Consider the following 26,953-nt stretch of genomic DNA (forward strand, 5'->3'; position numbering starts at 1 on the left):
AGAAAAAGTATCGAGTTTAGGTCTAAAATAGTGATTTAACTTGGCGAAAAGTTGAAAAATTCTTTACGAACTGAAAAAGATTTATTCAAACCTTACAATTTAAATCTTTATTATTCGCATATAGAACCTTCTAATGTAATTATCCAGCTGATCTCTTGCACATGAATTAAGCTAAGACATCCAAAATTCTCCTGTAATCAGATCTCTGATGAAACAGATGAAACACGGCCATGGAATCAGGTTTTCTCATATATGTCTATTTGTGCATGCATTCTGGATTCTTCTCTGCACCATGGATCTCTTATCATCAAATACAAACAGCACCTGACCCACCTTAAAACTTTTGGTGCTTCCTGACTTCAGCCCGCTTTTTGTCCTTTTCTTCCTCGGCCTTGCAGTTCAGTTCACTGATTTGTTGCCCGGTATCTGAGGTGATAAGCTTTGGGTGCATAGTTTTCTCAGCATCAGCCCGCTATGGGGTAAATTTGAAATGAGAAAGATCTTACGAAAGAACATTAGAGTTAACCGAGTTGTATCGAGGCTTACCTGTTCTGAAAGTCTGATTAAATCGCATATACAGATTCGTTCCACAACACTAACAATTAAATTCACATAAGAGGAAGTATAAATTCATTACAAATAAAAAGACCAAGTAGCTTCAGCTCGACATGATTGCTTATATTCTTCAAAACACATTTGGCTACTACCAAAACACAGAAAAAAAGCAGAAATTAATGTACTCACATGTAATTGCAGGATCTTCGTTGTATGAATCAACAAGCAGGGTATCAAAGTATTCTCTAATCTCAGCCAACTTTTTCTGCAAAGGAATTTTCAATTGAATCCCTCTTTCTCCTTCATGCATAACCTTTCTAGATGTTTTTATTTGGAACTCGGCTCAACCAACGGCGGTGATGTTAGAGAAGGCACCTGATACCCTTTTCCTTTTACTGTAGGGGAGGGAACCCCCATTAAAACGTTTGAAAAATTATGTGCAAAATGGTTAATCCCAAAGTTGGATCAAATAGCCTCTAAACCCTGTTTTAATAGACCATTGATGATCATTATCAGGAGTCAGGATCTCATAAAACAACGAGAGGAATTGTTTAACCTTGCCAGAAGTAGTGATAATAACATATAGTATCATTTAAGCCACTAAAAAATGATGATATTGTAAAGGTTAAAATATGTAAACACTCCCTGACTCTTTGTAAATTTAGAATTTAGATCCTATACTTTTTATTTTTAAAAATTTAGTCCTTTTACTTTTTAAAATTTAAAATTTAGGTCCAACTGTTAATAAAATTAAGATTACTTTGTTAAATTTAAATTTATTACAATATTATTTTTTAGTTATATTATATGGTTATAAAATTGATTCTTTTTAAAATTTTAAAATATCATTTTAATAAATTAAAAAATAACAATATTAATAATTAAATCTAAATTTTAAAAGATTTTAAAAATACAAAATTAAATTCTAAATTTTTGAAGATTATGGCCTTATGGGATTTATTGCATATTTTAATCTGAAAATTAGAGGAGGCATTTGTTAATTTTTCTACGCTTGTAAATTTCATGTTTTAGGTTTATGCTCCCACGCGCGCGCAAGAGGAGTATAGGAGCCAATGAAATTGGAGCGTGTAGAAAACGAGACGCAACTTCCACGTTAATTATTGTTTCTTTGTTTGTTTAGCGTAGGGAAAGGTAGAGAACGTCGTTCTGAAAGAGTAAATTGGCGCAGGGAGAGAGAGAGGCATTGCCAGTCGCTGTCTCTCTCAAAGGTCAAAACTTTCTCTCTCCAACCCCAAAAACACGCTACTTGTTTTCTCTCTCTATCCCATCGATTCAATTTCTTTGAAAAAAAAAGAAGCTTACAGATCGAAACCTTAACTTTCGATCTCTCTCACACATTTCCTTCGATCGAGGTAGCTCGTTTACAATTTGATTTCTCTATGTTAAGAACAAAACCCTAGTTTTCTCTCTGAATTTCCGAAGTTTAGCACAAAACCCTAGAAATTCTCATTTCGATTTAATTAGTGCTTTTATTTGATTAAATACTCGGGATGATATATATGTTTAGGAGATGCTGATTTTTTTCGTAAATATCCTTTTGGTTCAGATCGGGAAAAATGATCGTGTTTGGTTTAGGGGATTCCCGGAGAGAAGTTCTGGTGGCCGTAGTAGTGTAATATTTTGTTAGTCATTTGGGTTTTATTGTAGATTTTATCTTGATAAAAGAATGGAGTAGCCTCATATCAGCTGTATCTTCATTTAGGGGTCTTTGGATTTGGGGTTAATTGATGATGGCGACGCCTTAATCTGGGAGAATTTGGGAACTTGGATTGGGATAAGATATATGGGAATTGGCTTAGCAGATTCAAAAATTTGAGTTCTTGAGTAGTGAATTTTGCGGGGAGCTAAATAGAGCTAAAACTGTTAAAGAATATTTAGTATATTCTCATCTTTGAATTTTTGTAGAAATGAGCTTAGAAAATGAAGGACAGCATTCCTTAGATCAGCCTGCGGATACCAGTAAGGAACCTCAAAAGTAATCACTTCGTTCGGATGAATACTTAATTTTTCAATGTTTTGCATATGTTTTTTGTTGAGTAACGCTGATGCCAATTTGTTTTTAATGACTCAGGAAACCAAGAATTTCATACACCAGAGACTTTTTATTGTCATTGAGTGAACTGGATGTTTGCAAAAATTTACCCCTGGGTTTTGATCATTCAATTTTGAGGTGAGATTCTTTTTCATGTTCTTGGAGTGTGTACTTAATAAAATTGTGAAGAAGGCAAACTTAGATCTTTTTGGTATTCATTGGTATGTGGTTGGTTGCAGTGACTTTGAGGATACATCACAAGATCGGCAAAGAATTCCTGGCACCTTGTCAGGTTATAGACGTAATGAATATAGTTCTTCACCACCTACAAGAGGAGACTATTCCCGGGGCATTCATGGACGATGGGACAGCCGTTCTAGTGGAAAGAGTGATAGAGACAGTGATACTCAATCTGATTGGGACTCTGGTAATGTTTATAGTTCTATTGTTCTATTCATGGTATGATTTATGTTTACTGTTTATACGGACTAGTATGTATTGTGCTTTTTGTTAACACGTGTGGTAATTCACTTCATTGCCTCAACCTCCATGATGTTTGCTAAAGCCATTCTTGTAGTTGGGGCTTTTATCCACTTCATTTATGTGCTGCATACAGCATCTAAAAATTGTATTATGTTGGAAATTGAATGATTCTAATGCTACATAGATCATGGAAGACGCCATGGTAATCAATCCCGGCGGTCTTGGCAAGGTCCTGATCATGATGGGCTTTTGGGGAGTGGTTCTTTTCCTAGACCGTCTGGATATATGGCCGGAGCTTCTGGTCCAAAGGTTCGAGCTAATGACCAATACCATCTTAATAGAAGTAATGAGCCATACCATCCACCTCGCCCTTATAAGGTACTCATTTGCTTTTAGTTGTCATTTGCAGACAATATTGGGACTAGCATCATGATAGCTGTTTTATCCATTTTAGCATAAAAGTATTAAGTATTCTGCTTAAATTATATCTGTCTGGAATTGTAAGATGATCCGGTAGCAATTGAAATGCTGCTTTAATAGATGTTATTCTTTTCAGGCTGTACCTCATTCAAGGAGGGAAACTAAGGACTCATATAATGATGAAACATTTGGTTCCGCTGAGTTCACTAGTGAAGATAGAGCAGAAGAGGAAAGAAAGAGAAGAGGTAGGTTCTCTTTTGTAGATAACTCTGCTGATTGTAGTTTATTTTGTATTTGTTCTATCTTCTTTTCTACTCTGGCTTTCTTTTCGAATAATAAAAACTGAAGCATGATCACTTTCCCTCTTAGCTTCCTTTGAGTCATGGAGGAAGGAACAACAGAAAGCTTTCCAGGAGAAGAAGATTAATCCTGAACGGCGTAAAGATGACTTCGATATTTCTGAATTGCTAAAGGACTCCAAAGGTGATAAAGGAGTTGCAAATAGAAACAAGGAATCGGATGAATCTATTCCAGCATCAAATATTGTTTCTGACAAAACTTCTCTTCACTCACAAACTCCTGCATCTAGACCACTTGTACCACCTGGTTTTACGAGCACAGTTTTGGAAAGGAATGTTGGAACCAAAAGTTCAATGCACTCCCATTCTTCACAGGTAGGTACTAAAATAGTTTTCAGGATTTAAAACACTCATCATGTTCTCTGTTGTACCTTCTGGTATCTAATTTTGCCATCGTAAGTTTGTAACTTCACATCCTTTTTGCCATTGTGATCTTTAATTGCAACCAACTATTTGCTCTTCATGTACCTGTTACTTCTAAGTTTTTTGTTCTCTAGCAACGTTTCCATTTAAATTGTGTTGCTTCCCAATTTATAAAGGTAATTTTGAATTTCCCATTATCTTTTTTGGAATAGGGAGGAGCAAGTTTATCATTTAAAATTAGTGTGTGAAAATGGCCATCTGTATATAGCTGAAATTCTGTGGGATGTTTTGGGTGAAGACTTCCCTTCTCCTCCTTTTGGATTTGACTGGAAAAAGGGCACCAATGGTACACATGCATAACTGAGACTCTATTGAAGATGATATATATATTTTAAGTTATTTAATGGAAGTATAGATTTGACACAGGTTACATTGTGCTGTGACGTGTATTTTTTCCTGTTCCTTGTTTTTGCCAATCTGTTATTTTTCTGTTTGGAGAGCTGAAATATGGGGTATTGTTACCTGGTGGTTGTGCTTGCATGTTGTTTTCATTCAGTGGTTGTACTTTTCTTATATTGTAACTTAGAGCTGATGCCATTCAGAGAAAGCATGTTTCAATTATATTGACAGATGTTGCTTCTCATATTTCACATACATTATTTGCCATTACACTTTATTAGGAATTGATCTTCTGGTATGCTTCTATAGGTTGGGAGTTCTGAAATTGATGGCAACCTTTCAGAGTCCAAAGGCAGCCTTCTTATAAATGGGATTTCTGATGATCTTTTGGGCAAACATTCTAAGCAGTGTGAAGAGGAAACTTTGAGTGAGCAGAGGCTTGAAAGTAAAAACATTCACCTTTTAGACAATATTAAGAGTGTGAAGGCTCCAAATACCCCATCAGCTTTAGATAAATTTAATGACACAGTAAGCAAGGATTCCCAAATATACAAGAGTTCTAGTCTTTCAGAAGCCTTTATAGCCCCTGGGAATGGTGAAGTAACTGAACTTGATTCCAAGAAGCTCGTTGCTGATAAAATTGTGACTGAAACCAACCAGGATGGTTCAATTTCAATTCTAGACAAGCTTTTTGGAACTGCTGTAACAGCAAATGGAGGTGGCTCCACTAATATCACTGCGGTATTATTTTGGTTTCGAGACATTGCTTTCAAATTCAAAAACATATGTCAAATACATCTGCTCCGTATGACTTAGATGTTCATTTTTAATTCCCTGCTTAAAGTAATTAAAACCTGGTTGATCAATAAACCATACATCTTATCCATGTATAGTTTATTTAAGTATTTTATTTTTATCCTTTTACTCCCTGTTTTCCTTGAAGAAATGATTAACAGCCTTTAATATCTCTTGTTCTTCAGCCTAATGACAGCAACACAGATGAGACATGGGCCTCTGACAATTCGCATTCTTCTAAGTTTGCTCATTTGTTTCTTGATGAAGGTTTGTTGGCTCTTGTTCATCAAGTAATCTGGCTTTAAGTGAATCTGCTTAGTTTTCAAGTAAAAAGTATGATCTAATATTCTTTTCATCTTGTCATCGCAGAAAAGAAGCCTACAGATGATTTCTCCCTTGGCAGGCCAAAAGACTTACTCTCTTTTATTCAGGGTGGTGAAAAAGGTGGTTCCCATGATAGGATAGCTACTAGGCATGTAGAGGCAAACTTTCCATTTGAAAACTCTGAACCTGCGGACGGGCATGTTATATCAAATTTGATGTCTCCTAGAATTGAAAACTCTGAGCAATCATGGAATATTAAGGATGTCAATAAATTAGCAGCAGTTCCAACTGTCCTCACATGCGAGGATCTTGAAAAGTCAATTCTGTCCGAAGGCACTGAAAATGATCCGAGGTTGCCTCCTGCTATTGAAGGACGGAAAATAGCTGATGTCAAATGTGAGAAGCAAGAAGTTATTATTGACAATCATGCATCCCAGCACCTTCTTTCATTGTTACAAAATAAAACAAGTGTGAAAAACATAGCATCACCTTCCAATCTTGACGTTGGGTCTCCAGAAAGGGTACACACTGTTGAAACAGCAAGTGTTGATATGGCACCTTGTGATTCAATAGACACAAATGCAGAAAATGCTTCCAGTTCAGGGAAGAGTCTAACTCTTGAAACACTTTTTGGAAGTGCTTTCATGAAAGAACTACAATCAGTTGGAGCACCAGCTTCTATTCAGAGGGCCTCAACGGATTCTGCAAGAGTTGATATATCCGAATCTAACTGGCTTCCCCCACATGTTACAGATGACAGTCTTCTTCCTTCTGCAGGTCACATTGTGTCAAACAGGACTAATTTTGAAAAAAATATTTTACCATTTACCCAGAGAGAGCGAATGAAATCTGATGGCATTGAAGAGCATTTGTTAGGCTATAATGATGCTCCATCTGCAGCAGATTCATCACGTATCCGAGCTGGATTAGGATCTAAACTTGGTGGTTTTGATGGATCTGCTGAAATTGGACTTCCTGAAGAGGATAGTTTGCTTGGTGTCAGTAATCCTGTGAAACTCCAGAATTTCATGGCTGGTAGTGCAAAATCAGAGTTACTGCCCTCCCAAGAGACACCGATTGATGTTGCTGAGAAGCTAGTAGCTTTAAAGGCCATCTTCCAGGATGAAAGACCTGTGGTAGGAGGGAAAGAAGGTCCCGTTTTTCTTCCTGGTCCCTATGACATGAGGGATCCAGATATTCCATCACTAAATGTCCAACCATCTTCTCCACTGCTTCATCCTCAATTGAATCATGGAGGTCCTATGCTTCATCCATTAGATTCTCATCGCTCTAACATCGGTTCTCAGGTGAAGTTCGTGGCTCCAGAAGGCATGATCCATCATGATGCCCCACCAAATCATCATTTACCTGCAAATATGCTTCATCCTCTCCATCATCCTAGCAGTGGACTAACTGGATTTGATCCTCCGATTCATCATCCTATGTTACAACAAATGCATATACCCGGAAACTTTCCTCCAATCATGCAACGTGGAATTCCCTGTGTTCCACCGCTGGCACCTCATTCAACTAATCAGATGGCTGGTTTGCTACCTGAATTGAATCCAATGCATGGTTTTCCATTGGGGCATGGTCACCGGCAGCCCCAACCCAACTTTGCTGGTCTTGGAATGCCTCCAGGTAAAGTATATAATACATGTCTTGTCTCTTTCTCATCTTTGCCAATATCAAATTTGGAAAACCTACCCGCCCATTTCATTCTTGGAAATGCCTACAATTAATGTTATGGACTGTTTTTATCTTAAGGTGATTTAAGAAGGATGATAATGACCATGCCAAAACTTTTTGCACATAATTGCAAAATGATTACTTCATCTGGGATCCCCCAATTCTGCTGGAAAAAATGAAAAGACATTTTCCTGCAGTCTGTTGTGGGTTGTCTTGTATTTGAACTACTGTTACCATAATGATTACATTTCGCGTTCTATTTGCGAATATTATCCACATTATTATTTGTTTGATATTTCAGGTAATGATGTCGGCAGTGGGAGCCATCATCCTGAGGCATTGCAGAGGCTTATTGAGATGGAACTCAGGTCAAAGTCGAAGCAGATGGGCCCTTTTGGTGCACCTGGCCATAGTCAAGGCCAAGGTATGTATGGTCATGAGCCAGACATGGGTTTTCAGTATAGATAATGGCATTGGTTGTAGTTTTGCCCTATCCCCAGTGGATTGTTTCTCCTAGAATTGAGGATAGGTTTGATGTTCTTAATTCAGGAGGGATTTCTCTGGCTTACTGTAATTAAAATGGTCATTATCATATTTGAAATTGGCATTTGGTTGCAATTGCCTCTTTGTTCTTTTTGTCGTTTTGGTGTTATTCTGAGCTTTAAGTTTTTACTAAAGTGAAAATGATTGAACCTAACCTCACAATATCATTGTTTTTTTTGCATATAGAACCTTCTAACGTAATTATCCAGCTGTAATATCAAATTCTGCAGGTGAATTAAGCTAAGACAACAGAAATTCTCCTGTGATCAAGAACCCTGATTAAACACTAGTATAGCCTAAATCCCTAAACTTAAACTGCAGCTAGGGATTGAATTCTCTCGTACAGGCGATAAATCAGTGTTGATCTATGCAGTAGGGGCTCCTTTTCCAGAACAGCAAATAGTTCGAGCTACTCTGGTTTGAGGGACGACCCCTTGGTCCTGACCGAATTTTCTAGTTGGGGAGTAAAAACTAAAAAAGCAATTGCCCCTTGGTTTTTGGTCCTGTTGAAACAATAGTAGAGTAGAAACTAAAAAAGCAATATATAGAGAGCAACATGTTGCATAGGGTAGGACTTGATATAATTAAAGGGAAGGGAACAGACATCAGACCAGGAAAAATGTCGTTATATTACAACATAAAATAAGTTTGGGCAATTACAATGAGTGGATTCCTTTTGGAAAAATATAAGCGAGGTTCCATTCAGGCTCTTGATTGTCCTTTGTGCTTAAATCCATATGTTGAGGAAGACTTATGGTTCAAATCTTTACCTGCTTGAGAACTGGCTTTTTCATCCTTTCCCATTTCCCCACTCGCACATCTATGCCAGGCTTGTTCGGTCGTTAGCTGCCGTTTTGATATATCATCTCCCCTAACAGCAGCACGTACAGCAAAGACGTCCTCTTTCATCCGGACTGTATCCAAGAATTAGTAACTTAATGTAAATACTTGGTAAAGGGATGGTGCTTAGCAAATTCCATGGCATGATTATCTTTACTGATTTTACCTTGCCTTTGTCTCCCCTTAATCTGCTGCCGTTTTGATATATCATCTCCCCCATTTGGCCACTACCAACAACATAGAGAAAGTAGATACCAATAAAAGGATCAACATTGCTTATATAAAAAAGGCAGAAATAAATGTACACATAGAGAAACTAGATATCATCAATAAAGTGCTCAACGTTAACATAGAATGTCAAATTTTAGTGAAGTTCCCTATTTGGAAATCTGACCCTTATTTGAAATAAATAAATGAAATCTGCATGCAACAGAGGTGACCGTCAAATATCATTGAGTTGATAAATGCCGTGGTCAGAGAAGGCCTCGAATACCATTCTCCTTCTACTGCGGGGAATCCCGTTAAAATGTGTACAAAATGGTTAATCTTAAAGATGGACCGAATATCCTTTAGTTTCGGTTATAGTAGACCACTGACAATCATTCTCAGGATTTGTGATGAAGCAAGAGGTTCAAGTGGTTTCTTGTGGCCAATAGAAGGCTTTTGTGGACTCCTTGCATTGGCATCAACAGCTGGAGAGAAAACTGATGGATTCTGTGAACTCAACTGATAAAAAATAAAAAGGAAATTTGTTTTGCACCAGTTGTCTGATGGTTTCCCGTTTGAGAAACCTGACCGGCAATTTGGCCTGTCAATTGAGTCCCTCCGGAGCATTCATTGGCTGCCGTTGCAGATATGAGAAATTTTAGATCTAAGGTTGCTAGTAAAGATATTTAAAGCATAATCATCACACAATTGGAACAAGTTTAATAGAGCTTCAAATTCTTTGTAGTAATCATCCACAATATTAGTGTGCTTCAAGCTAACAAACTCAAACATAGGATGTGTGATTCATTCTTACAAAACCCAACTCGCATCTCAGCATCATATTGAGTCCAATGTACTCCAGGTGCATCATTCATGCGTACCTTGTCCATCTCCCAGCTTAGATAATTTTGTCTACAATCTTGGAGCTCCAGAGGTATTAGTGTCGCCAATAGTTTTGGGTGTTAATAATAACAGCTCAGGAGTTTTACCCAACATTGATTTTGCTTTCAAATAAAATGAACCACCTTCACTCAACCTACTGCATTCGATTGTTTGTTTTGTAACATCATTTTTTTCAAACATGCCTGAAAGAATTTTCACTTAAAAATGAAAAATGTTGATGCTAACACCATTGTTGGGGATGATTTTCCCGAGTTTACGTGGAAATTCTTTCAAACAGTTGAAAAATGTCGGAAGTTTCTATACATGGCCTTTGTGACCCAACCTGAAAAAGTATGTGCCGATAGTCTGAACTATGATGAGCTTATTTTTATTTTCTTTAAAAAAATTGGTATATATGCACGGGAAATTTTTTCCAACTGAAACATTCAGTTATACTGGGTTTGGTTTCATGTTTTTTAAAGGAAGCTTTGCATGCGTGCATTTTCTAGTTGATGCTAACATGAAATCAAAATAAGAGTATTAGACCACGTTCCATGGCTTCAAATTCACCAACACCATCCATGCTAAAGTTAATTGTCTGCAAAGAACATTATAAGGTCATGATTTAGTAACATTAGCACAGCTGACAATTGATATATGTTTTTACAAATGGTGGATTTCAGCTATGTAAATGTAATCCAATTAGGTAATTTTAAGGAGTAAAAGAATTACACTGGGTATAGAAATTGTACCAGATAAAAATTGATTCTAATAAGCACGGCACAGCATTGGGAAATGAGTCAATGACGGTAATGCAAACCCTAATTTTATTAGTCCTGAGAATATTTACAGTGGAAAACTCAACGGCTCTTTTTATACATGATATTAGCCTCTTAACCAACGACTTTTGTATGATATACACAGTGCATAAAAAAGGACACCAGTCTATATGACAAGCTACCAGGTCCACGAAAGATCATATCTACACCTCACATATGTACATACGTACATACATACATACATTACATACATGTGTCCATATATACATGCACATCTGACCTCTACGTCTTGTTTGCAAGTTAACCGGCTGCATCCGTTTTTCTTGCAGCCTGGTGCTCAAGCCATCAAAAGAGCAATGAGCTGACAAAGAAAGGATGGTTCAAAAACTTTCAAGTAACTTATTATGCTGTTGTAACAGCAGTAGCTGGTTTATGATGGTGAATAACATTGTAGAATCTACCAAATTTAACCTCCTCTGGACTCTGCATCATACGTTGAAAGCAACCTTCTCTGCATTCATTTTATTATTAGTCAGTAAAAAATGAAATCTCTATTCCTAATAGATGAAAAATGAAACAATTGTGTTTAATCTTTTGGCATTAACCAGTTTTCATTTTCTTTTGCAAAGAAGAAATTATAAAACAAAATCACAGGATGACATTTATACAAGACAAATGATGGTAAGGAGGTAAAGAGTGATCAGTTCATATTCAACTTGAATGTGGTTTCAGTTTTATAAGAGCAGATAATGTTTCGGGCCTAAAAACTGAATCATAAAATTAGACATATACAGTGCGAGTGCCAACAGTGAATCTAAATGCATGCCAATAAGAGGAGCAAGAACTTACTTGATCCTCAAACTCGGGGCTTTTCAAATTGGTAGCAAGATTTCTCATCAACAACACCACCTGCAAAGACCATAAGATTCTAAGATACAATGAAATCTCTACCTCGACACACACAGCCAACTGAAACATTCAGAATATGAACATCATTCAGGGTGACATACTGTTTCCACATTTATTGGGTCCATCTGCTTCAATATCTGCAAGTGCCCACTTGCACCGGGGTCAAAGACACTGCCAAGGAAAGTGTACACCTGAGAAAAATCTGGCACAACTGCATCAAATAAAAGCAGAGTTTTTGAGTTATCGTCAAAAGGGCAAAGGAAAATTCATGACAGGAAAGCATCAAAAAGATTTTTCTTTATATGGTTTTCCTAAAAGTCAAGTGTTTGAATGACAGCAACAAAACCAAGTAAATAGTTACCCAAATTTTGAATGAAGCTTTTTCTCTGGAGTGAACTAAGCAAAAATTTGAAGTCCACAAAAATACATTAACATCGTCCATTGATGCCAGTATCAAGCTCAAAGTAGAAATAAAAATACTAACCTCTAGATTGCTTCCTATGATCCCCTTGGGCAATTGTTTCACCAAATGACCAAATACTGGGAGTGCTTTCCTTACTACTACTGTAACAGCAGTTGGGCGCAATATTTGGTCCAGCAAATGTTGCATCATCTACAACATACAATATCAGTATGTTACTATAGTATTGAGACTCAAGAGGAAGAGAACAAGGTCATAAAAAGGTGCAGGAATAATTAAAAACCTTTAGTCCGTTGAGAAACAGTGACAGGTGGGACAGAGTCGTAACCCCTGGAAGACCAAGCTCCCTTAGCAATTGGCTTTTCAAGCACTGATGATGAATCTAGTCTGTAGGTATAACCAGATTCAAGCAAGGCAGATGAAGATTGAAACGGTCCAACCACTTGGGGTACAACAGCAGCTGCAACAAGTAGATGAGGGTCAATTTAAGATCAAGAATTGCCTAAAAAGAATACGAATGTCGCGGCCTCACTGACCATTTTTGGGAGCTTTTTGTGGGTACGGATGAGCTGATTTCCTTTTTGGCCGAGGGGGAGGTACATGTTCAGTTGCCCCATTTTTTTGAGCCTTAAGGAAATACTTTTGTGCATGGCTACGGATCTGCCAAGAGCATCCATTGAGGCGTTCAGTAAAACATATCGAAAATAACATATAGCCTAGTAGTTAGTGAAGAAATCATAACATATATATATTTTTTAATTACTTGGATTACTGTCTTGGACCCAACAAATGCTTCAATCTTCTTCCAATCACGATCAAATCTACAATGATAAATTGATGAAGGAACTACATCAGCACCATGAGCCAGGAAATGTGCATCTAAAGCGTAAACAACAGAATTGCTATCTTGGAGGCTAATGCAAATTCTATGCATTGAATGAACTTAAGTTATACACTTGGAGTTAATATCAGTATGTTAATCCAGTAACTCACCAAACAAACAACGCCATTTATGTGGAGTAAAAACCAAACTAGGAAAAGAAAAAGGAATTGACTTTGCCTCTTACTTCACTCAATTCAATTTTCCAACAAACAAAACAGTAGCTAAAATCAGAAAAAAAAAATATCTTAATGAATTTACTGACAATTGAAGAGCTTCGAGAAACTTATCGTGCTCCTGCTCAGTCCAGCTTTCTCTCGACTTGGTAATAGTGTAAGGCTTCCGGATCTTCTTACTCGGATCCTCCAAATACGGCGAACCGGTAGTAGGGGGAGGAGGCGCCACCGCGTTGGCAGGCCGCAGAGAACTAAGACCAGGAAGACCCATATTCATGGGATCGAAAAAGTAAAACCCAGGAGCCGGGTTGGGGCTCACGGACACCATAAGCTTAAGGCTTTGGTTTTGCTTTCCTTTCTCTTGTTATGTATAATTTAACTTCCAGAAAATGCAGACAAAAGGCGAGGAGCAATGAAGTGTGGTAAGGGAACTGACAATGAGATTTTATATAGAAAGGGGTATGGTTGGTTTCCATGGTGCGGGAGACGGCACAACCAAAAACTCCGGATTTTACATAATGGCGAGCTTTTACCGTACACGTGGATAACTTTAGATCATTAGATTGATGTGGACGACAGTAGCTATGTTTTTTTTTTTTTGGAAAGAACGACAGTGACTTACAATCTCATCCAATCATTATTCTTTTATACCAGTAATTTGGAATTATGTCTGCCATTTTTAAAATTTTTAAAATCAAAATTAATTATTTTAAGTAATATTTATAAAAGATTCAACTGAAATTAATTTATTTATAAGTAACATTCGAATCAATCAGTTGCGGTGTGCCCTCTTTCATTGTTTCCACTCTTCAACTAAGATATTGGTTAAATGTGCTATGATAATTGTTTTTAAAGTCAATTTTAATTTTTATATAATTTTTTATAAATTTCCTTCACTCGCATATTAAATATATCATATTCAAAAAAAAAAACAAAGCTAATTCATGGAAGATTTCCAAATTTTACTTTTTTTATATTTCTTTTTACCCGCATCTTAACTACATCACAATCTAATATTTCGATAAAAATAAACTATTTTTTCTCTCTCTAACTCATGAAGATTTTTTTCCCCACCTACTACTACTTACTGAAAAAAAAAGTAATCTTTTTTTATAAACAATTTAAATTTCAAATAAAAGAATATATATATATATATATTAACCTTTATTCTATTCAAAAGGTAAAGTGGATGCCACGGGTGTAACATCAAGTATGATCATGTTAGCACCGTCCAAATCTTGGGAGGCTTAAAAACTAAAATTCTAGACTCATAGGAAGCAAATGTGTTTATCAAAGCTTTCCAGGATTTCATAAAAAACCAGTGAACTTAATCATAAAAACATCAGCAATTTAGACAATAACAAGTGGTTCGTGTAATATTTCGCTCAGAATTATTTTATTTACAAGGTTATACCGTCAAAATAAGCAGCTAAGGTAGATGTTGGAAACGAGTGCTTGTACTTCATACCATTGCCGGAAAAAAGCAGTTTGTGGGTGGATAGTTGGCTAAACAACGGTCTACTACCTGTAAATTATTAGTATAATCATTTTTATTTACTTCAAATTACTTATGTTTAAAATATTATATTTTAGTCTTAATGTTATCGTTTTGTTACGAAATAATCATTTTATCATTAAGATTATTACCTCCCAAACAATAATTTGACGTAGCAGTTAAAATGAGTTTTAAATGTTAATGTAGATGTCCAATGAAGTAAATTAATTAATCTTTTAATTAAATAAATTAAAAGAAAATGTTAATTTGGTTTTCGAAATAATCAAAACTAATGCATCGGGTTAATCTTTAAACTAGAAAAAAGAACCATTGGTCTCCTTTTTCTTTTAGTTTTCGTTTCTATTTTGACTTAAAAAACCATCCATTTTCATAGTTATCAAAACAATAAAAATCAAATTGAGTACTCCATCAATCAGTTGAATTTTTTATTCAAAATGGAAGAATAAAAGGTTGATTCAATGGAAGATCTTGACATGAATTACAATAAGTAACGGTTTTTTTTATTCTTTACCTGAGTTTTAAGTTCAAATATTATAATTTTTTTTACATATGAAAAAAAAAAAAAGCATGCTTCACCTTTGTTTATTTGGACAACCAGTAGCAAGCAGGTATACAAGTCAGTGCGTCCATTTCTTCCCCTTATTGCTATTGTTTTGTTCTTATATGATGATAACAAAAAAAAAACTTAACTATTACTTCTTTTTAAATAAAAAAATTAAATTTTAATACAAAATTTTGTATTTTATTGTCATAAAATTTTTTGACTTTTCTCATCTAACTTGACATCCATGTTGGCATCCACATTGACATTTAAAAACTTATTTTAACTGTCACAGCAAACTACCGTTTGAAAAGAAACAAATATTAACGGCAAAATAACCATTTCGTAATAAAATAATAACATAAATAATTAAAATATAATATTTTAAATATAAATAATTAAAATGTAACATGATACAAACAAAAATAATTATTTTAATAGTTTAACCGGTAATTTATGTCGTAATCGAAAACGAAATTATTAGTTAAGCATGCTTGCGTCAGATGCTTGGCTAGAGGACGGAGGGTGGGGTCCGATTCAACATGTCACGTGAACCATGTACCGCTAACAATATGCAACGAGTCACAATTGCACATTACTTTTGGATCCTCCCCCGACCTTTTAGCTCATCTGTAATGGATTTTCAATGCTCATAATGCTTCCCCCACCCAAAAATAAACCAAAATAATGAACAAAAATTAGTAAAGAAAGATTTACAAACCGTTCTGGCGATTTCGTTTGGAAATACAAACTCGGAAGAATTTTAAAATAAAAAATAAAAGTAGGCTATCGAAAAGTTAGCCGCTAAATCCGTTGACAACCTAATCAAGCCACCGAGTTACCCCATCATCCTCCCCTACAGCTGCCAGAATCTCTATGCGTACATCCAAAATTGCCTGCCATTTCAAGTAATCGAAGCAAAGGACAATGAGAGAAGGTAACACCGCAAAGGAGAAAAGGGAGAACAATCTACGGAGAGACACTTATCTGAGCTATGCACTATTTATTTTCTTTAAAATATCCATGTCGGGATACTTGTACCGTAAAACATAATCCAATATAAAATATGGAGGTAAAATCTTTCAAATATTTGGAATTGCTTCTTTTTATTCTTAAATAGTTGATACATTTTGTCGAGTCTATGTCCATACTCGCTTTCATATCCGGGTAATATAACCTAGAATTAAGGCGTTCATACACTATATAGTCAGTACAAAGAGGATTACATAAATGATGGGCACTTACTGAAGGATTTCTGCAATTGACCAGCCTACATTCCTCCAACGGACCTTGCAATGTCCAACTTTCCCAAATATCAAAACTGTGACTCGCAAATACAAATTCCATTCTTCTATTAATCTGCCACGAGAATATAGACCACTAAAATCTGACTTCATCACAAAGCAGAAACTAAGAATGGATTAAAACATAAGACAACAAAAGATTTCTCAATACCCCAATTGTCTATACTAGCATTCTTATTTAGTATCTTAAATATGCAACATTGTTTGAGATACATTGCCACTGAAAATCTCTCTCCCTTTGAAATGTCTATTTACCCAGTGTAAGCTGGATTTCAACATATTTAAAGAGAAGTGCAACAGCAAAACAAGTGTGCTCTTTTGGGACCAAAAAGCCATCATTGTGTCTAGGCTGATAATGTCATAAAAATTGCAATATTCTAATGAGAAGGTACAACATAACTACTCTCGTATATAGGTGACAAAATTAGAGGTATTACCCAGAGAAGATTACTTTGCTCTAATTCAAAGAAAACATTAGCCAATAACAATAGCATAAATTAGAATTTCACCCAAAAACTTTTAATTGCACAGGCTCTTTAAAATTTTAAAAGACTATTTCACGACAAATTCCTGGTACTGATTCACAGTGAAATTTTGAGCTAAGAATCAATCAAAAGATGGAACAAGTTTTTAAGTGAAGTCATGCTTAGCAAGAGATTCCCTAATAATTTGTAAAATGTAAAGTTACCTGCAGCAACTTCCCACCAGCAGCAAAAGAACGCAGACCAATTGTGTCCTGGAAAAATGCATAAAATTTTCAACTACAATTGCCAAAAGCCCCAGAACTATAGTTCAAACAAAGCCGACCAAAAATAATTTCAAGTAAAGGCAGTGCAGAAAGTAAGGACCAACTGCAAAAGTCATAAATTCCTGTCAACAAACCTTGCTTCTGCAGACAACAAGGAACTGGGCTGCAGGATCTCTTTTAGTTACATTTGACATGCTATCTAGGAACCAACCACCACCTTTAACTCTTTGTCTGGACAGATGGAGTGCAGGTCGATCTCTTGCATGCATAGCTATAACATATCCCTCCTTCAGCAAATCCCCAGACTGTCCACTTAGGTTCCTGCTCATCTTAAGAAGTTGGTCAGAAGTTGACCCTTGTGTTAATTCTTTAGGTGTTTTCCTACTTCTTGAGTCTACAGGAGAACGAGAACCAGAACTTAATGCTTGATCTGTGCCACTCATAGCAGTGTCATCTTCTCTTTGTGAAGTAATTTCTTTCTCTAATATTAAGGGCTCATCCGATTTTTGTAGGTTATTTCGGCGGGCATGCCTCTTTTTGGCTTTTTTACCTGATCTGCTGCGTTTAGCATCTGATTTAGTTGGAGTACCAGAAGACATACCAGAATGCTGGTTCTGATTAGGATAATCCTTAGCTTGGTTGGTATCCTTTTTAAGGGAACTTTCAGGACTATGTTGAATATCATCAGTAAATTGTTCACCGCTGGATCCCCGCAAAGCACTTTCTTTCTCTTGTATGCTAGACTGTCCTTTTTCATCAACTATTTCACTTTCTTCCTCATCCTCATCAGAAGTAGCATCCTTTGGAATAACCCCATCACAAAAGAATGTTTGCAACATAGAGATAGCCTTCTCCCTAATCTCCATCCACACTTCTTCACTATAATCAGCACTTCGAGGAAGTATCAATACATTGGGCATCTCCTTCACCTGAAACAAAGTATGTGAGGATAATTTGATTAGTTAAATCTTCAGTAATCTTAGTTATGGAAAACAAAATGGCAATATACTACCTCAACACAGGTGAAACTGACTCTTTCTATCACAAGCTGAAAAGTACTATTTTATCTTAGATGAAGATGATGAAGGAGATAAAGATATGCAGAATTATAAAATTTTGACCTCAGCATGCTTGGAATTTGCATGTACTGGAACAGAATTCAACTAAAATCGCAGATTATGGAAAATGGAAGGAATCCGATATGTCATGGAACAGAAACAAGAATGTAACATATTGCAAAGATGAACTCATTTAGATGGCTGATCTTGTAACCTGACCACAGACCCAGAGACCTTTTTGGTGTTTCAAAACACAAAAAGAACCAATTCTGTCTAGACACACACAATTTTAAAGATAATCACTATCTTCCTATATAAACAGCATAGCACGGTAAAATCTGAACTCATAGCATAAGAAAATTCATCATACCCACGCTTCCATCCACTGTGGTCCTTCAGCTCCATCCAGCGCACAACCAGCTAAAGTGCCATCAATGAGAAGCTGCTTCAATGCACAATCATCCAAGAGCTGGCTGCTACCCGTATTTACAAGAAAAGCCCCTAAAGGGAAATACCCCGAAAAATAAACAGACTCATACAAAAGAAGGAGAAGAAATCATAAATTTCTTGGAACAACAAATGAAAGCAAAAGTACCAGGTTTTATATGCCGCAAACATTCAGCATTTATAATCTGAATGGTTTCATCTGTTAAAGCGCAATGAAGTGATATAAGGTCACTTGCAGCTAGTAAATCATTAAGTGTATCCATTCTACGGGCAGCTGATGGGAATGTTATAGACGACCTACTTACTTTTCCATTGTCCTGTAAAAACATGATTCAGAGGAAATTTTATTCCAATGGAAAATTGATCCAACAGCATGAGAAATAATTGTTAATTACTAAAATCCAAACAGTGAGACTCTGATTTAACGGACCATGTAAACAATATAAAACATGCATATATATACCACTAAAAACCAAGCTCATTTTTAATTTAAATGCACTTTGCAGTAGATCTGTAATTCCTTTTCAGTTTACCTAAGAAGGTATAACTGAATAACATGTTAGAAGAGAGTATATCTTTAAGATCTTTACACCAGGTCAAAATGCCTATAGCAATTTCAGATAGTGTTGATTTTGACAAAATCTGTGACACTTTTCACAAAGCATCCGCCCAAAGTAAATAAGAGAATACCTTATTAGGACTTGCTAAATTTCATAAACAAGCAAGTACAGGAATGCTAAGTTCGAAGTTAAATTGGGGAAGGAAATAAGAGGTCAATTTTAAGTAGCAGTCTAACGGAGTTAAAGAAAGTTAAGAGTGTCTAGTGCAGTAGGAAGTCAACCTAATTGACCATTAATTCCCGAGACTAGCCGATCTTTTACCTCCACAATATCATAATACAGCACACTCATTTTGAAAGCTAAGCTTCTAGAGGCCAGAGATCGAGCCGACGCAGATCTACCAACAATTCCCAACACTAGTCCTCGGCACCGCCTCATTCCCCGACAAAGCGGCTGAACTGATCCAAGCCAACCGGAAGCCGAAAGCGCGTGGCGAGAGAGCAAGTGCGTGCGACGGAGCAAGCCCAGAAACAGCGCCATGACAGTGTCTGCGATCTCCTCAGCTCGCGAGGCGTCGACATGGACAAGACGTAGTCCGAGGTCAGCAGCTAAGGCGGAGTCGACGGCGCGGTCAGAAGAGCCGAGGCAGAGGATGAGCTGGTAAGGACGGAGGCGACGCTGGGCAGCTCGAGGGAGGTAGGAAAGGGAGTGGAGAAGAACGGCGGCGGCCCCCTCGATCTTCCCGTCGCCTAAGCTGCTGAGAGGGACGTGGTGGACCACTGCGACGCCGGCTAAGGATTCTTGCTCGAGGGCGCAATCTTCAATGCAGTTGAGGGAAATAACCAAAGGGAGAGGCGTAGGGTTGTCACGGTGACGCATTCCGGAAGAGGATCTGAGCATAGGCGACGCCGTGGAGTTGGAGGCGAGGTTCATCCTCGGATCGTGCACTCACTATTGTGACGAGGTTAAAAGAGACTTCGGGTGGGAATTAGAGGTTACTGGTACTGGATATGGTTGATGAGTGTAACTTTGGGCATTTTGCGGGGCTAAAGTTTCGCCAGGGGTAGTTGCTTGCATAAGTAAAACTGTGGTTACGCGTCTTGTCTTATCCTTGTTGCTTGATGTAGCACCTCAGCTTCGGGAGAAATTTTAAAGGAATGAAATGTGTACCCTTGTTTTTGGGCAACTGACCATTAATTTCAAAATTCCAATTATGTCCCAGTTTTTGGCAAATAAACGCCCTGCGCTGCGTTCAGACTATTGGCATAAGATTTTTGTTTTTTGAAGCTCTGTCTGCCACATTTTATATAGTAGGCTAGGCTATGAATTGTGACATTACATGCATATATGTTACAAAAACTCCGTCCAAATATATAGTATACGAAACATCCCCTTCTTTCTTTCGTTAAAGAACGCGAGAATTATTAGTTCATTAGGAATCATAAGGGAACATGTGTCATCCAATCTGCAACTTTGTTGTAACTTGACGTTGGCGCATGTAGTCAGTCATGGATGATCACATTATTTAGCACCATTGATCAGTCCAAAGTTGTTACATTCCACAATTCTTGGTTCTTAATGATATCATATCAGAGTCAAACCTCAAAGCTTTTGGTTTTAAGCATAAATGCTGATGGACAATAAATGTCACACGTAATAATGGTTCCCTGGCAATGAAATGCCTACCACTCTTTTCAGCAGACCAAAGGTTGCATCGATGTTAAGTTTTGACACCATCAAATGATGGAGGATGCTATTCATAAGACTGATCTCTTTTCTACACTGAGTGGAGTAAGAAATATGGATTCATGATTTCATTATGATTGGACCAAAACAATTCCCAAGCATGTTTTGATCCCCACGAACACAAATTCATTACACGCTTTTCGAATGCACCAACAAATCCATGCAGCAAGGATGCCTTCCAAACAGCTTAGGCAAATGGGTATTAAAACAAAGCGTGTACAGAAAATTCAATTTTACAGTACAAAATTTAATTTTGAATTACACTTCTAATTATTAAAAGCTTTTTGTTAATGATCGGTAATTGGTAAAAAAGAGTTATCGATAAGTTTTTACCATTAATTTTTTAAACAATAATCAAATAATAATATCACAATCTATTATCTAAGTGAATTCTTCTAATTATAGTACATGTAATGTACTGCCTAATATTATAACCAGTTCCGTCTAATTTGATCCACACAAAGCAATAATCATAGAGTAGAATATAGCGCCTTAGTACTTTCAAATATTCTTTTGTGCATTTATTAGCAGGAGAATTAAGGAATGAGAAGTAGGAATTAGTAGCAAATAGCCCCTACTGATTGAAGCACTGAGTCTCCAAGAACTCACTAAAGGTGCCAACCTCCAATTACCTAACTCAGAACCTTGTATCATGAACAATGTTTTTAAACAGGATACCTGTATAATAAGCTAAAAATTAAAAGCGGAGACTTTTTATTTAGTTTTCACAAAGCAGCAGACAGCTCACAAGCTTGCAACTCAATTTGAATGGAAGAATTGCCCAAAGTTCGATACAGAACATAAAACTTTTACATTTCCTACCAAAACAACAAACATATGATCTTCTCACAGACCATACAAATCAAAATTTCTACAGGATATAGAAAACTAGATATGTTTTTGTGGAAGACTACTCTCAAGCCTCACACCAAACCAACTGCTGAACAAGTCCGTAATATCAACAGGCTCAAGGTGTAATTTAAAAAAACGATATATTTACAATCCATAGTCTACTAAGCTATTGAGGGGATCGTAGAGTCACTTACTATAGCAGTTAGCAGATTCTCGAGAGCAATTTCATATCTTAACCATGCTAAGCAAACAAGTTCCACCCACCTACCAGAACCCAAAAGGACCTTGCATTTATAAGTTTGAGTTGCTGTCCTGTGCTTTTCATTTATTTCTGGCCTGAAACCCTGATATCTTCCAGATTGCCATCAAAATCCTGAAAGATATCCTTCTCCTTTATGATTAGAACAAAAAACGAAGCTGATAGGTGAAGAGATCTATCTTAGAAAAACCTCCTCCTGATATTCCGGGTAGTTGCTTGATATGATCGCATAAGCAGTCCAACTCCGACTCCAACCCCAAGGCACACTCCGAGGCCAATTCCAACACCAACTCTAACACCGGCATTAAACCATGAAAGTTGGCCATCTTCGCCAGCATACATTTCTTCAGCATAGTGACTAAGTCCAATTTTACCATCCGAGTCGTAATCTTCGACTTCGGCATCTGTAACCTGTACACCACCACAACAATCATTCCATTGTAGTAAAATGTGATGACAAGAAAACCATTAATGGACAAATTGAATTGCAAGAAAGAAAAAATAGAAGCTGAGAATCTACTGCAATGCACAAAACAAGCACATTTTGGATATTCCCATTGTTATTTTGAAGCTCGTTGTTACACACAAGGGGTAAAGAAACAAACTTATATATACATCTGTATAAAAAGAAAATAAGAAACTCAAAGCAGCAGTCATCCTATGTTGGTTTATGATGTAGCTATGCCATCATAACAGGCAGCTGTTGCTCTTATTCCTCCGGAACTCAGACATATTATATTTGCACCCTAAAAGTGAATCCAGGAGACAAATTTGGGTGGGAAAATATAAAAAACCGATTACTCAGAGCAGCTGACAATACCCTAAATAATTCGGATTAGATGCCCCCCCCCCCCAAAAAAAAAAAAAAAACTGCTTGGAGGTGCAAATGAACGACCTAATCATCATAATTACAGCAAAGAAAACGGCAACCCTTTATCAAGAAACAGGTAGAACGCAATTATATCCCTAGAAGTATCGTCATACATAAATCCTTGGTGCCTACCATCTGACAAAAAAATAACTTTCCCATCATATATAGTCAACCCAAAGCCCAGATGGCATTTCGACTCGCAGAATTATAAAAGCAAGAACAATCTTTGTGCACCAATAACATAAATAACCTTTGAAACCCTGTCATAAGAGTTTTAAACAATCAACATTTTTCACTCAATGCCAATCTGCTTCTACCATGCTTGAATGATTGCATCTACATCAACATAATGAATATTGATCAGATATTGAAAAAACTGACAATAAAACCAGTTACATTTTACCTGCAATTTCCGGTGTCTGATAAACCCATTGCCACCCTTATCATTCCCTTTCCCGAATTCCTCGTCCTCAGGAATTGCATCCAACATCCATTTAAGCCTCGATGCTCCTTTCCTCCTAGGGCTCCCAAGTATTGTCTTGGTCAATATCACGGGCCTGCCAGCACAACACCCGGCAATATAAACTTCAATACTCGGCGCTGAAACACCCATCTTGGGCTTAAAAAAAGCTGAATTTCCAGGTTCCTTAGCCGCTGCCGCCAGATAACAATCCATGCTCCACTCTCCTTCCATCCTTTCCAACGAGCCACACAACAATACCTTCTTTTCATCCTCGTAAGCCTCGAATTCAAACCCTCCCGTGACACGGACGCTATCGGTGCTTAAATAAGTAACCTCGGATGATTCCCGATTGAGACGGTCGCAGCGAAGGGTAAGGACGGCCGAATCAGAAGCCGGGACACGAGAGCCGTTGATTTCGAGAGAGACACCGATTTCGCGGCGGAGGTGGCAGAGCGTTAGGTGGTCGGGAACGTTGTCGACCACGCAGGGCGCAATTCGAACATAAAAGAGACGGATTTCGAGCCATACCGAGGAATGGTTTATGAGATCGTAGGAATTCGAGGTTTTCTGGGCTAGAATTGACGAACGATCATGCATTTGATGGTCCATGACATACAAATTAGAGAGGGAGGGAATGATTGGGATATCAAAAGTAGGAAATTTTGGGGATAACCGTGAATGACCGAAATGGGAAGGAAAAAAGAAATGGGATTTAGTTTTTTTTTATGGGGGGGGGGGGGGGATTTTAGGGTTTAGGAAGATTGAGGGGCTGGGAATGAACACCCTCAAGGATGGTTTTTGTTGTTGATTGTTTGTTTGTTTTTGGAAGGTTTGTTGTGAATTTGAAGTTAATAATTCGGCAATGGCAGTGGCCAAGAGCAAAACAAGGGCCGAGTCAAAGACAAGAACCTATGCGGCTCTGCCTCAGGGAGCTTAGATGGCGAGGTGAGATATTAATGGTTAAAGACACGCGTCGCTTTCATATTTTGCTGGCTTGGGCCCAGGATCTTGGTGTGAGTGTAGAATCATATCATAGGCCCTGACACACCTCTGCTCTGCCCCTCGTCCACTCACTCTCACCATGCTCACTTCGAATAAGTTATGATGCGACTGAAAAATAAATTTATGTAAAAATGTTTTAATATATATCCATAATTAGTTTCTTTCCCGTGCCATGTAAAATTTAATTATTTGTATTAATTATATTAAATTTTTAAAAAGAATTAACAATGCTTTAAAAATTGAAAGTACGAGTATAAAATATGTTTAAAATGAAGATATTAAAATATTATTTTTAAAATAATTTTATACAATAGTTATATAATTTTTTCTAAAAATTTTAAAATTTATATATATAGTTATATTAAATTAAATAATACATATTTATGATTTTTTAAAATTTAATGAAATAAATAAAATAAAATTTTAAATTTAATGATAATCATAATGATAATTTTTAAAAATCTAATGATAAAAATTTAAATATTTATTTATCTTAATGATAATTAAATAATATTTTCATAATTAATACTATTTATCTTTGTGTTAATTTTATATTCTTTTTACATAAAAATTTACTGAGTGTTGTCAAAATTTCACTTAAGATTTTAAATAATAATGACCCACGTCTGAATTAAGTAAGTTGTCTATATCTTTAGATCTCATACCTTGTAATATATAATATAATATAATATAATATATATGATATATGATTGAGATTTTGGTTTTAGTTTTGGTTTTCGATCCAACTTTAATTTCGATGACACCATTATTGTTGTAACAACAAATAAGACAAGAATTTAAGTATATTTAAAAGGTTTTTCGATTTCTAGGGGTTGGAGGGTAAATGTTACACGTATATTTTATTAAAACCTTAAACATTTTGATAAAAAAAACTTAAGAAACTATAATTTGTCATGACAAATCATTAATAACAAAAATTAGATGTGAAAGATGTAAAATTTCACACTCAACCCGATCGTATATCCGAATGCGTAATGTCACATTACATTGTGAGAGCAATTCAAACTATCTCAACCCATTTCATTTATAACTATACATGCATACGAGGATTACTAATAAAATTCGTATTATGCAAATGAAAAATGTATTACTCCATAATCAAATGGACCTATACAAAGAGGCTCGAGTTATGTCACATCAAATATAAAATTAAGGTACGAATCCTAACTCAATCAACAAATTCTGAACTGATGTTTGTGACAATATAAACAAGTCTTAAGACTTGTTTCCCTTGATTTTTTATTTTTGTTTCTTGAGACATTGGGGTTCATGTCTCAAGATTTGGTCTCTTATGTCTCAAGACACAAGTCTCTTGTTTCAGACCCTTAACTTCGATGTTTGCAAGTCTCAAGACCTAAACCCAAAAATGCACCAAATGATCATTTTTGTTTTGAAATCTCGAGACATACTCTTGATATCTTGAGACACTAATGCAAAATAGCCTAAAATTAGCCTTTTAAAGCATACAAATGACTACCATTTCATATCTAACATAATCTAACTTATCACCAAATCATAATAAACCAATTTAACATGTGAACACACAACCAAAACATTTGAAACCATGGCACCCAATGCATCATATCATAACCTAATTAAATGACCAACAAGAAACACTAACACATATATGCATAGATATAAATCTAGTGATCAAATTCAAAAAATGAACCAAACTATGCCTAAAATATAGCCAAATGGCCAAAATAACATATTTGACACATAATTCAACCTAGTAACTTAGGTAGGTGCCATTTATAACTAGGTTCAAAACGAGAATATCCAACATTTGCCGAGCTGGAGTATGAATTTTTGAATGCTCTCAATTCTCGTGATCAAATCACAACTTGTCGATACCTACGTACAAAAATAACAAATTCACACGTTGAGTATGAAAATTCAATAGTGCTAACATATTTGAAATAAACACGTAATAGTATTAAATAATAAAACATAATAAGATGGCATTATAAAACATTATATCCAAGTTTAAATTCAACATCAATAATCACATTATCTCATGTTATTGATATAAACCTTCAGGATATTCATGTTTCAGTTATCAATTTTTACTAACAGGATCATTTTCAATATCAATGTATCATTTCCCTTGCTACGTATGTAACGGCCTAATTTTCAGTGGTGTCGGAAATGGTGATTTGAGATCACTAAATTCGACAAATAAGATTGAACAAGATAGTAATTTAATATTTATGAGTCAAGTAAGAATTTAGAAGAATTTGTGAAATGGTGAAATTAGTGAATTAAAAGAATTTATTAGGTCAAACGGGTCAAAAATGAGGTATCGAGACCTCAAAGTTGAAAATCGAGCTATAAATATTTTTATAAATATTTATGGAGTGTCATTGAGTTAGTATTAAAGTTTAGTTAGAAAATTTTAACGTTTGGATGGCTAATTAATTGAAAAGGATTAAATTGAAAATAGCACAAAATTTGTTACATTGTGAGTAAATAGCTTAAGTATTTAAAA

General features: G+C 36.2%; 3 protein-coding genes and 1 long non-coding RNA gene across 8 annotated transcripts; 1 reads left to right on the plus strand and 3 right to left on the minus strand.

The window, feature by feature from the left end:
- Positions 1-59: 59 nt before the first annotated feature.
- On the minus strand, positions 60-1,151 carry LOC108482380 (uncharacterized). Of its 2 annotated transcripts, XR_001870875.2 has the most exons (3): positions 745-1,151; positions 547-595; positions 60-472 (listed from the first exon to the last, which is right to left on the minus strand). It is a non-coding gene; the product is annotated as an uncharacterized LOC108482380 (long non-coding RNA). The 2 variants fall into 2 exon arrangements; XR_008274301.1 differs by lacking the exon at positions 547-595.
- A 468-nt stretch (positions 1,152-1,619) lies between these two features.
- On the plus strand, positions 1,620-8,145 carry LOC108465673 (uncharacterized). Of its 3 annotated transcripts, none has more exons than XM_053021484.1 (11): positions 1,620-1,928; positions 2,123-2,551; positions 2,648-2,746; positions 2,848-3,035; positions 3,276-3,469; positions 3,648-3,756; positions 3,881-4,185; positions 4,942-5,373; positions 5,613-5,694; positions 5,797-7,392; positions 7,742-8,145. In XM_053021484.1, the coding sequence occupies exons 2-11, from the start codon at positions 2,484-2,486 to the stop codon at positions 7,906-7,908; spliced, it is 3,240 nt and encodes a 1,079-aa protein (XP_052877444.1). In that variant the 5' UTR covers positions 1,620-1,928; positions 2,123-2,483; the 3' UTR covers positions 7,909-8,145. The 3 variants fall into 3 exon arrangements, with proteins under 3 accessions (XP_052877444.1, XP_052877445.1, XP_052877443.1); XM_053021483.1 differs by having other exon boundaries at positions 1,626-1,928; positions 2,482-2,551; XM_053021485.1 differs by lacking the exon at positions 2,123-2,551 and having other exon boundaries at positions 1,624-1,928.
- Positions 8,146-10,722: 2,577 nt separating this feature from the next.
- Positions 10,723-13,697, minus strand: LOC108465672 (protein REVEILLE 5-like). Of its 2 annotated transcripts, none has more exons than XM_017766046.2 (8): positions 13,167-13,697; positions 12,785-12,842; positions 12,558-12,681; positions 12,305-12,481; positions 12,085-12,213; positions 11,702-11,811; positions 11,541-11,600; positions 10,723-11,202 (listed from the first exon to the last, which is right to left on the minus strand). In XM_017766046.2, exons 1-8 carry the CDS (start codon positions 13,403-13,405, stop codon positions 11,158-11,160), a joined length of 942 nt encoding a protein of 313 aa, XP_017621535.1. In that variant the 5' UTR covers positions 13,406-13,697; the 3' UTR covers positions 10,723-11,157. The 2 variants fall into 2 exon arrangements, with proteins under 2 accessions (XP_017621535.1, XP_052877446.1); XM_053021486.1 differs by having other exon boundaries at positions 11,702-11,802; positions 13,167-13,631.
- Positions 13,698-15,809: 2,112 nt separating this feature from the next.
- On the minus strand, positions 15,810-24,494 carry LOC108465675 (C-terminal binding protein AN-like). The gene is made up of 9 exons (XM_053021151.1): positions 23,383-24,494; positions 22,299-22,519; positions 19,573-20,185; positions 18,840-19,008; positions 18,615-18,745; positions 17,321-18,115; positions 17,127-17,174; positions 16,380-16,493; positions 15,810-16,030 (listed from the first exon to the last, which is right to left on the minus strand). Exons 1-9 carry the CDS (start codon positions 24,049-24,051, stop codon positions 15,956-15,958), a joined length of 2,835 nt encoding a protein of 944 aa, XP_052877111.1. The 5' UTR covers positions 24,052-24,494; the 3' UTR covers positions 15,810-15,955.
- Positions 24,495-26,953: the final 2,459 nt, after the last annotated feature.

This window comes from Gossypium arboreum, chromosome 11, assembly GCF_025698485.1.
Source record: "Gossypium arboreum isolate Shixiya-1 chromosome 11, ASM2569848v2, whole genome shotgun sequence".
Lineage (NCBI taxonomy): Eukaryota > Viridiplantae > Streptophyta > Magnoliopsida > Malvales > Malvaceae > Gossypium > Gossypium arboreum.